The following is a 10,075-nucleotide window of genomic DNA, read 5'->3' as shown; positions in this document are numbered from 1 at the left end:
TAGATGGAATAGTAGATGGAATAGTAGATGGAATATTAGATGGAGTGGTGGATGGCATTGTAGTAATTAGAACTAAATTGAAACTTTAGTGCCTTTGTGCTGCGATAGTTCGATTCCATCTTCCCTAAGATACCTATGGTTCAATAGGAAGAACAATCGTATGTGGCGCGATATATCTAAGTTCGATTCTCAGTAGCTATCCCTAATACTCTATATTTATCTTATTCATATATAAAACAATACTAAAAAGGTATTATAAATATAAATGAGTTCAAATCTTATCTAACTCTTAAAGAAAATGAATAGATAAAAGTTACATCAAAAAATAAAAAAAGAAGTATAAGAATCAAACTTAGATAAAATGAGGGTAATCTGAGAAGGGATATAAATAAAATAAATAAACATTATTATCTATAAGTAATCTCTCTGCTATTGATAGCTTTAATTCCTTCTTGATTGTAGAATAATAACGTACATTAATTCGTGAAACCTTATGACAAATTCAGCTTTTCATATATTGGCTGATTTCTTAGATGAAATTGTAGATGGAACTGTAGATGGAATGGTAAATGGCATTGTGGATGGCATTGTAGATGGAATAGTAGATGGAATAGTAGATGGAATAGTAGATGGAATAGTAGATGGAATGGTAAATACAACAGTAGATGGCATCATGAACTCGATACACCCATGAATCCTTAAATGGGCCTCATGACTTGGCATCTGGGATCGGCATGAATGTGCATCACATCTCCCAGACAGATTTAAAGCGGTCTATTGATTGGCGCCACCAACGAGCCTTATAAGTCACCGAGCGATCACGTCTCATCAAATGCGCCATCATGAATATGGATCGGCGTCCCAAGTGGGTATCCCAAATTTGCCTTTTGTATGGGCACCAGAAATGAGCGCCATAATAAGTGTCTTTAACATGCATCATAAACGAGCCTGATAAGGCGCAAGTGCGAGCCTCCGATAACATCAGGAGCTGGGTCCTCAAAGTGTCAAGAATGAGCAATCCAGATTGGATTTGGGCAGTAAACGTGTGTCTCTGAACCAACACCAGTAGAGCATATAAGCGAGCCTTCCGGAGCATGCATGGTTTTTGAATCGACACCGGTAGAGCTTTGTAAACGAGTCCACATCATATATGTGTATTGGAATCAACACCATTAGCATGCAAGCGAGCCTTCTAGATCATACACGCCTCTCTGAATTATTATCAGTAGAGCAAGTACGTGAGCCTTCCAGGGTGGCATCTCTGGGTTTCATACACGTTTCGTTGAATTAACACAGGTAGAACATGTAGACGAGCCTTGCAGAGTGGTATATCTGGACGTCATACGTGTGTCTTTGAACTAACACCAGTAGAGCATGCAAATAAGCCTTCCAGATTTATATCTGGTTTCTTGAATTAGAACCGATAGAGCCTTGTGAACGAGCCTTCAGATCATACATGTTTTCTTAATAAATACCATCAGCATCCAAACGAGCCATCCAGATTAGTATCTGTTATCGAATTTACACCATCAGCATCTAAACGAGCCTTCCAGTTCATACATGTTTTTTTGATAAACACCATCAGCTTGCAAACGAGCCATCCAGATTGGTATACTGTTCTCTTCAATTTACACCATCAGCCTTTAAACGAGCCTTCCAAACTATAAATGTTTCTCTGAATTAATACCAGTAGAGCATGCAAACGAGCCTTTCAAATTGACATCGGTTTCTTGAATGAGCACCGATAGAGCGTTGTAAACGAGCCTTCCAGATCATATATGATTTTTTTATAAACACCATCAGGTGAACGAGCCATCCAGATTGGTATCTGTTCTCGAATCTACACCATCAGCATACGAGCCATCCAGATATACCGTGTCCTTAAACCAACACTAGTAGGGCATGTAAACGAGCCTTTCAGATCATACATGCTTTTTAATGAACACCCTCAGCATGTGAACGAGCCTCACATATGAGCACCCTTGAAGAGCCACAAGTATTGGCATCACCAATAAAGCCGCCAAGCGCCCATGCCGCCACGAGCCCGTGCCACCAAAACCGCAGACACGCCCTCTCCACGCACCAGCCAGGCGCATCCGACAAGGCCCGTCTAAAGAGACCGGCGCAACATCCAGAGGCTATTGAGGCGGGAGCGGCGCATGCGGCCGAGCCGGGAGCGGCGGATCCGCGAGACCGAGTTGCGCTTCGACGCCGGTTCCGGAGCCCAGGCGCTGCGTGGCCGCAACATGGCTCGGAGGTACCGGGAAAACGTGCGGCACCGCCGGCCGTGGGTCCGGCGGGGCGGAGGCAACAGGCGCATCTGTGCAGACAAGCGGCCGGGGGTGCGTGGCGAGGCACGGGCGGCGGGTGGATTCGCTGCCGGGTGCTGTTCTTTCCGGTTTTTGAAAAGCCTTCAGGCGATGTTGGGGCGCGGATGGACGGGCTGGCGAGAAGGCCTTGCCGTGCGCCAGGAACTGGCTGGGGGAGATTAGGCCTGGGGTCTTGTTGCAGGCAGGTGTATGTTTGGCAGTGTATTGATGGGGCCTTTTAGGATTGATGGGGATCTGAGGATTGATGTGGCTCTGAGGATTGATGTGGCTCTGAAGAATTGATGTGGCTCTGAGGATTGATGGGGATCTGAGGATTGATGGGGATCTGAGGATTGATGTTGCCCTGAAGGATTGATGGGGCTCTGAAGGATTGATCGGGCTCTGAGGATTGATGTGGCTCTGAAGAATTGATGGGGATCTGAGGATTGATGTTGCCCTGAAGGATTGATCGGGCTCTGAGGATTGATGTGGCTCTGAAGGATTGATCGGGCTCTGAAGAACTGATGTTGCCCTGAAGAATTGATGTTACCCTGAAAGCTTGGGGCCCTGGCAGAATTAACGGGGGCCTCTGGAAGTATTGGCTTAGGGTACAAACGGGACGCGGCCACGAAACCCAGGACAAAAAGAAAAGAGGGTGGCTCGTGGCGCCGACGCACTGGCAGAAAGGAGCTTGGGGTCCGGAGGCCGGCTGCCGGGAGGCTCTGTTCGGCAAGGGCCACGCAGAGGGAGGACCCAAAGCCGGCGGATGGGGCGCTGGTGTGCAAGTGCCGCAGCAAACGAAGAGCAGGAGCGGGCGGGCGTAGAATCGAGCAAACGGAGAAATGCTAGCAAGAGAAGAAGTAGCAAGGACGGGCTAGCGAAAGTGGCATAGCGAGGTGGAGCAGCAAAACACAAGCACTGGTGCGAGGCGGGCCCAAAGAGGCCGCAACCCAGGCGTAAATCCGGGCGCCGGATCCGGGGCCCCGCCGGCACAAAACCGGCACCGGGCCAGAAATGCCCCCGGGCGCCAGCCAGCGCCTGGTCCCACCTGCCACGAAAAAAACAACAAAAAAAACACCCCGTGGACGACGCCCGGCTGGCCTAGGCGAAGATTAGCGGGGCCAATTTTGGGTGCAAATTAGCGCGCGGGCTGCCGCGGAGAAGCCGCGGCGGGGGCGGGGCCAGCGGCCCGGGCTGGGCGGCCGGCGGCCCGGCCCACGGGAACACGGCCAGGCGAAGGCAGGCGGCATTTGCCCTGAAAACAGGCGGTCTTGGCCGCAGCTGCCCGCCCGGCCTAAAGAAAAAAAGGAGCCCGGCCAAAGGACCGGTGACTCGTTCCATGGGCAGGCCTGCACGCGGCGCGCAATGTCCAGGCAGAAGCGAAGCCTCATCGGCGAAAAAATATATAGCCAGAGATAGGCGGGCGCAGACCTCTTTTTTTTTTTTTCCACGGGACCACTCCACGCTTAGCCACCATGTCCGCTGCACAAGAAGCCCTCAACGACGTGCCCATCGAGGTGTCCAAGGTGTTCGACACCATCCTCGTGTTGGACTTCGGGTCCCAGTACTCGCACTTGATCACCCGGAGATTGAGAGAATTCAACGTCTACGCCGAGATGTTGCCCTGCACGCAGAAGATCCTGGAGTTGACCTGGAAGCCCAAGGGCGTGATTTTGTCCGGCGGGCCCTACTCCGTGTACGCGGCCGACGCGCCGCACGTGGACCACGACGTGTTCCAGTTGGACGTGCCCATCTTGGGCATCTGCTACGGCATGCAGGAGTTGGCCTGGATCAACGGCAAGGGCGTCGGCCGGGGCGACAAGCGGGAGTACGGCCCGGCCACGTTGGCCGTGCAGGACCAGGCCTGCCCGCTCTTCCAGGGCGTGGACCACTCGCAGGTGTGGATGTCGCACGGCGACAAGTTGCACGCGTTGCCCTCCGGCTTCAAGACCGTGGCCACGTCGGACAACTCGCCGTTCTGCGCCATTGCGCACGAGACCGACGCCATCTACGGCATCCAGTTCCACCCGGAGGTCACGCACTCGGTCAACGGCAAGGTGTTGTTGCGCAACTTCGCCGTCAACATCTGCCGCGCACAGACCAACTGGTCCATGGAGAACTTTGTGGACACGGAGATCGCGCGCATCCGCAAGTTGGTGGGCCCCACGGCCGAGGTGATCGGCGCGGTGTCCGGCGGCGTGGACTCCACCGTGGGCGCCAAGATCATGAAGGAGGCCATCGGCGACCGCTTCCACGCCATCTACGTGGACAACGGCGTGATGCGCTTGAACGAGACCGAGGAGGTGCACCGCACGTTGACCGAGGGCTTGGGCATCAACTTGACCGTGGTGGACGCGTCGGACTTGTTCTTGGGCCGCTTGAAGGGCGTCACGGACCCGGAGAAGAAGCGCAAGATCATCGGCAACACGTTCATCCACGTGTTCGAGGACGAGGCGGCCAAGATCAAGCCCGCGTCCGGCCAGGAGATCGAGTTCTTGTTGCAGGGCACCTTGTACCCAGACGTGATCGAGTCCATCTCGTTCAAGGGCCCCTCGCAGACCATCAAGACGCACCACAACGTGGGCGGCTTGTTGGAGGACATGAAGTTGAAGTTGATCGAGCCCTTGCGCGAGTTGTTCAAGGACGAGGTGCGCCACTTGGGCGAGCTCTTGGGCGTGCCGCACGACTTGGTCTGGCGACACCCGTTCCCCGGCCCGGGCTTGGCCATCCGCGTGTTGGGCGAGGTCACGCCGGCGCAGGTCAAGATCGCGCGCGAGGCCGACGCCATCTTCATTGCCGAGATCAAGAAGGCTGGCTTGTACAAGCAGATCTCGCAGGCGTTCGCCGCGTTGTTGCCCGTCAAGTCCGTGGGCGTCATGGGCGACCAGCGCACGTACGAGCAGGTCATTGCCTTGCGGGCCATCGAGACGCTCGACTTCATGACCGCGGACTGGTTTGTGTTTGAGGCCTCGTTCTTGAAGCGCGTGGCCTCGCGCATTGTCAACGAGGTCGACGGCGTGGCCCGCGTCACCTACGACATCACCTCCAAGCCCCCGGCCACGGTCGAATGGGAGTAGCCGGGCTGGCCGCAGTATAGCTGTGTATTAGGAATCTATGTGAACTGAAGAAGCATCAGCCCCCCGTAGCCCCGTGCGGATCCACCCGCACCACCATGGCCACGAGGTGGTCCCCGTCGTGTGAGATGGAGAGGAGGAACCGCCCGCTGTCCGATGGCCCGCGCCCGATCCCGGGCCTGCCGGCCTCGTGGTGCCGCCGCCACTCGCGGAACACGAACTGGCGCTGCTCGCGCTCGTCCAATGTCTTGAACACCGCCTCTTTAGCGGCCCAGCTCCCGGCAACGTACTGCAGCGCCTTTTGCGGCGACTGCATTTTCCGGAGTGCAGTGAGCTCGGCATCATGGAGCACCCGCTGGAGAAACCGCGCCCGCCGAGGGCCCTGGAGGATCCTGCTGATCCGCAGCACTTTGACCAAGTCCACGCCGATCGCCTTGATCATACGGCCTGGCACAAAGGGCTATGGACACTATAAAGGGGTGATGGAGGCTGTCGGGCGAGGCCAGACTATCAACACTGTCAACACTGTCAACACTATCAACAACTGATCACCAGGCTATAAAGAGGTCGTAGAGCGGGGCCACAGAACGAGCAAACGTAAAGAGGCTAGAAAGAAGAGGCTGCTAGGCGCAGGCTGTAGAAGAGAGCTATGCAACGAGACCGTGCAAGTTGTCGTCCAAAAGTAAGAGGGCGTTGAATCAGCTGAAGCCGGCGCGTGGCCTCGTCTTCTCTGCTGGCATCGGGCCGGGTCTGAGACACCCGCAGTGTGCACTCCCAGCCCGGCGTGTCCGACGAATGAAGAAGATTGCAGCCAGGGACCGGGGACGAACACCGAGGTTTTTTTGCCATGTGCTCGCGAGATCCACTTGCACCACGGCCGCGTGTCTTGGGCCGGGGGGCGGGATGGAGTCGCGTGCCCGACCCGCGTATCAAGGTCGGTCCAGCCTGCTGACCCCAAAAGTCACCCACAATGGGCATCTGGTATCATCCAGAAAGATAGGAGCCGCGACTTCAGAGCAATCTCGGCTCTCGGCGTCGCCATAGTGCTGGCTTGGAACGTAGCCACGAGTGCTAGTAAGTCTGAGGCCGCACTATTGGGCCGCACGGCTTTGGTTTCTCTGGATCGCTGCCCGCGTGATTTTCACCGTCTTGCAAGTCTGGATACTCCGCAAAATTGGTTTCTCGCCAAGGCACATGGATGACGGGTGTTGAGCAAAGCCAGATCTGTGAAGGTGCCGCAGAAGCGTAATGGCACGGTGCATGCCTCCATGGCGTTACGCAGATGGATCCGCGGCGTCAATTCCATGTCCACCGTCATCACAGGAAACCACCGCACGGCCCGTGCTGTGAAATCCCACATCCATCAGACGCCCTTGTTCCAACCACAAATTGCCCAGAGAGGCCGCCAGCAAGATATTTCGGGAAGCCACTCACATGTCCAAGGCACCAATGCTCCGCTGCATACACCACGACAGGCGTCCTGTATGCATCTGCGGTACCTGAAGCCCATGTCTAAGCCGGATGCAAGCAAAGCAGGCAGTGCAGTCTGGCAGAAGTACGAGTGAAGCAAATGACTCCACCCTTCCCCCACCAAAACAGCAGCTGGCCGCATTCTGTGCCAGTTCTCGTTTTCGCAGGAATCATCTAGCAATCTCCCTCCCAGCCTGGCCATCTACGGCCGCACCCAAGCCGGCCTGCGTCTGACTCATTAGCGCATCGTCTAATACACCGGCCTCAGAAACACCGGCCGCAGAGACACCGGCACCACTGAAAAATCGCCCAAGCCCAGCCGTCCGTCCCTTCTTCAGGCAACCGAAAACACACAGCACGCAGCCCACACTCGCACCCCCAAAATGGCCTCCTCCATCCCCGGCCCCGTGCCGCTTCCCCCATCCAAGTACGACTTGTCCACGTACTTCGGCCGCGTCCGCCACTGTGCCGACATCTCAGATCCGCTGATGCTCCTCAACACGCCCCACGACGTCGAGACAGCCAAGCGGTCCGTGTGGGACTTCAAGAACGGCGTGGTGCCCCACATGACGCCCGAGCTCTGGCGCCACAAAAAGGTCTTGGACCTGACGCTCCACCCCGACACCGGGGAAACCGTGTTTTTGCCGTTCCGCATGAGCTCGTGCGTCTTGTCGAACTTGGTAGTCACGGCCGGCATGCTTACCCCTGGGCTCGGCACGGCCGGCACGTTGTTCTGGCAGATCGCCAACCAGTCGCTCAACGTGGCCATCAACATATCGAATGCCAACAAGTCCCACCCGTTGACCAACATGCAGATCGCCACCAACTACGCGATGGCCGTGACGGCCTCGTGCTCCGTGGCTTTGGGGCTCAACTCCGTGGTGCCGCGCTTGAAGAACGTCTCGCCCGGCACGAAAATGGTCTTGGGCCGCTTGGTGCCGTTTGCAGCCGTGGTGTCTGCAGGCGTGGCCAACGTATTTTTGATGCGCAGCGAGGAGTTGAAGAAGGGCATTGCTGTGTTCGACAAGGACGGCCGGGACCTCGGCTCGTCGAAAACTGCCGCGTTCCATGCGGTTGGCGAGACCGCGGCAAGCAGGGTGATCAACGCCACGCCCATCATGGTGATCCCGCCTTTGATCTTGGTCAAGTTGCAGAAATCTCGGATGCTTAAGGGCAAATCCAAGCTCGTGGAGACCATGGTCAACATCGGCTTGATTTTCGGCACTTCCTTGGTGGCGTTGCCTTTCGCGTTGGCGGTGTTTCCTCAGAGACGTACCATCAGCACGCTGGCGCTCGAGCCTCAGTTCCACAACTTGAAGGACAAGCAGGGCGGCGAAATCACTGAGGTCGAGTTCAACAGAGGCATCTGAGCGCGCGGCGGCACGACTACACGTTTATAGCAAATGCTTGCCCCGGAGGCTTGCCTGGTGTATTCAGCACAATATATTCTTTTCACAAGCTCTCGTGCCCCATGCCTAATGTCGGTTCCGCGCTCACCAGAATTTCCACCCGGGCACAGCCGATGCCCCAATGCGCTGCTCAATGTGTTCTCTGGACTCGTAAGCAGCGAGACTCTCCGCAGTGAAAATCGACGTGTCTGCGCAGTCGTCCGCACTGAGCATGCCCACGCCCTTGCCGCCAAGCATGGCCTGGAAGGTCTCGAATCCTTTCGCCGCAAGCTCCTTTGATACGCTGTCAAGGTCACTTTCGGAGACGGCGTCGTCTACCACGGTGATGGCGCACCCACCCCCACCTGCTCCAGTGAGCTTTGTGGCACCGAGCTGGTGTCTCTCAGTGATGACACGAACCTCTTCGAGGCTTGGGTGCGACACACCAAGTGCGACCAAGAGACCATGGTTGATGTCCACGAGCTCGCGCAAACTAGCTCTGTCAGGCGAGGGCGACATCATGAGCTGGTATGCATCCGTGGCAACGTGGCTCATGGCGTCCAAGATAGCCGCCGTGGACTTGGCGTGCTTAGCCACGAGGCTGGCCACATTCCCCACCAAATGCGCCGTGCTGCGCGGCACTCTGGTGTTTATGAGTAGAAGCCGCAACGCCGCAAAGTTTCGGATGCTTGTGCGGATCAGCGGCGTGCTGGGGTCAGCCATCCGCTGGTACAACACGGCACCGCCGTGTGTGGCCACAGCGTTGTCGATGCCCGAGGGGTTGCCGTGAAAGCACTTCTCGCCCATGAACGACCAAGCATCAATGAGCTCAGCGTCAGACAGCTCCTTACGGAGAACCACGTCCGACGCCCCATGCACCGGCCGCCCCACGTGCCCGCCTAGCGTCGCCAATGCAGCCGCGAGGCACACCGCTGTAGACGCCAGGGACCCGAGCCCGGCACCGATGGGCAACGTCAGGCGTATGCAGAAACGGTGCCCACGCACATTTGGGCCGCAGAGATTGAAGTACAAGTACAAAAAGCACCGGCATGCCGTGTAATGGAGCTCCAGCTTGCAGTCCACAAGGAGGTCGGCGGCTAGATCCAAAAGCTCCGGCACCAACTCGTCGGTGGCAGCCGGGCCGCCGTTTTTCCGCGGCACGGCTGCCGCAAGCTCGTCCCAGGGCATGTCTTTGGTGGTCCATTTGTGCACGAGCCCGATGTCTGGGAACTCCAACACGATTTCATCGGGATCCGCGCTTCTCTGAACCAAAAGGTACGCCCTGAGCGAAAGTGCCGCCGCAATTGCGGGCTTTCCATATACGGCCGAGTGCTCCCCAAACAAGATGACCTTCCCGGGCGCCGAGACAAAGAAATCGGGCATCTGCGCGTGTGTTTCGAGTGTTGAAAGATAATGAATGAGGCGTCATCTGCCGGTGCTTCGACTCACGCGCCTGTTCCGTCACGTGACATACTCTCACGTGACGCCCGTCGGTGCAACCTGCCGCCAGCGCGTAAATTCCCTGGCGGCTAGCTAAGGGGAAGTGGCAGCCAAAAACAAGGTTAGATTTTTCGAGCCTGGTTCAAATAAGAATTTCATTTTAATAGTCTTCGCAAAAGAGAAGAGTTGTCGTGGAGAGAATTTAATGGGAGCTAATCGTTGTCTTAGGTAAGCTTGGCCCTCGAAGGTCTTTTTGCTGATTTTGGCTGCACACACGGCTGCAATTAGCGTTTGTCATGAAAAGTCGATGAGGTCAACAGAGTCATGAGAAAATGTGAGCACTTCAATTATGGGACATAGATTGATGGACGTGTGGGTTTGTGTCAGCTTGTTG

The 10,075-nt window shown here is 56.1% G+C and overlaps 5 protein-coding genes and 1 pseudogene across 6 annotated transcripts; 3 read left to right on the top strand and 3 right to left on the bottom strand.

The window, feature by feature from the left end:
• Window positions 1-129: 129 nt before the first annotated feature.
• METBIDRAFT_t156 lies at window positions 130-201 on the top strand (annotated as a pseudogene). Its single transcript has one exon. The product of its transcript is annotated as a tRNA-OTHER (tRNA).
• Window positions 202-3,352: 3,151 nt separating this feature from the next.
• METBIDRAFT_31541 (uncharacterized protein) lies at window positions 3,353-3,757 on the bottom strand. The gene has a single exon (XM_018855878.1). It carries the CDS (start codon window positions 3,648-3,650, stop codon window positions 3,411-3,413), a length of 240 nt encoding a protein of 79 aa, XP_018711384.1. The 5' UTR covers window positions 3,651-3,757; the 3' UTR covers window positions 3,353-3,410.
• Window positions 3,744-5,450, top strand: GUA1 (GMP synthase (glutamine-hydrolyzing)). The gene has a single exon (XM_018855877.1). It carries the CDS (start codon window positions 3,785-3,787, stop codon window positions 5,384-5,386), a length of 1,602 nt encoding a protein of 533 aa, XP_018711383.1. The 5' UTR covers window positions 3,744-3,784; the 3' UTR covers window positions 5,387-5,450.
• Window positions 5,442-5,825, bottom strand: PPT2 (holo-[acyl-carrier-protein] synthase; the record flags this gene model as incomplete). The annotated part of the gene is made up of 1 exon (XM_018857393.1): window positions 5,442-5,825. The coding sequence occupies one exon, from the start codon at window positions 5,823-5,825 to the stop codon at window positions 5,442-5,444; it is 384 nt and encodes a 127-aa protein (XP_018711382.1).
• A 1,411-nt stretch (window positions 5,826-7,236) lies between these two features.
• On the top strand, window positions 7,237-8,223 carry METBIDRAFT_41665 (uncharacterized protein; the record flags this gene model as incomplete). Its single annotated transcript, XM_018857438.1, has 1 exon — window positions 7,237-8,223. The coding sequence occupies one exon, from the start codon at window positions 7,237-7,239 to the stop codon at window positions 8,221-8,223; it is 987 nt and encodes a 328-aa protein (XP_018711381.1).
• A 123-nt stretch (window positions 8,224-8,346) lies between these two features.
• On the bottom strand, window positions 8,347-9,624 carry ERG12 (mevalonate kinase; the record flags this gene model as incomplete). Its single annotated transcript, XM_018857403.1, has 1 exon — window positions 8,347-9,624. One exon carries the CDS (start codon window positions 9,622-9,624, stop codon window positions 8,347-8,349), a length of 1,278 nt encoding a protein of 425 aa, XP_018711380.1.
• Between the last annotated feature and the right edge of the window lie 451 nt (window positions 9,625-10,075).

This window comes from Metschnikowia bicuspidata (assembly GCF_001664035.1).
Source record: "Metschnikowia bicuspidata var. bicuspidata NRRL YB-4993 chromosome Unknown METBIscaffold_3, whole genome shotgun sequence".
Classification (NCBI taxonomy): domain Eukaryota; kingdom Fungi; phylum Ascomycota; class Pichiomycetes; order Serinales; family Metschnikowiaceae; genus Metschnikowia; species Metschnikowia bicuspidata.
The sequence above is the reverse complement of the archived record's forward strand: the minus strand, read 5'-3'. Positions and strand labels throughout refer to the sequence as shown.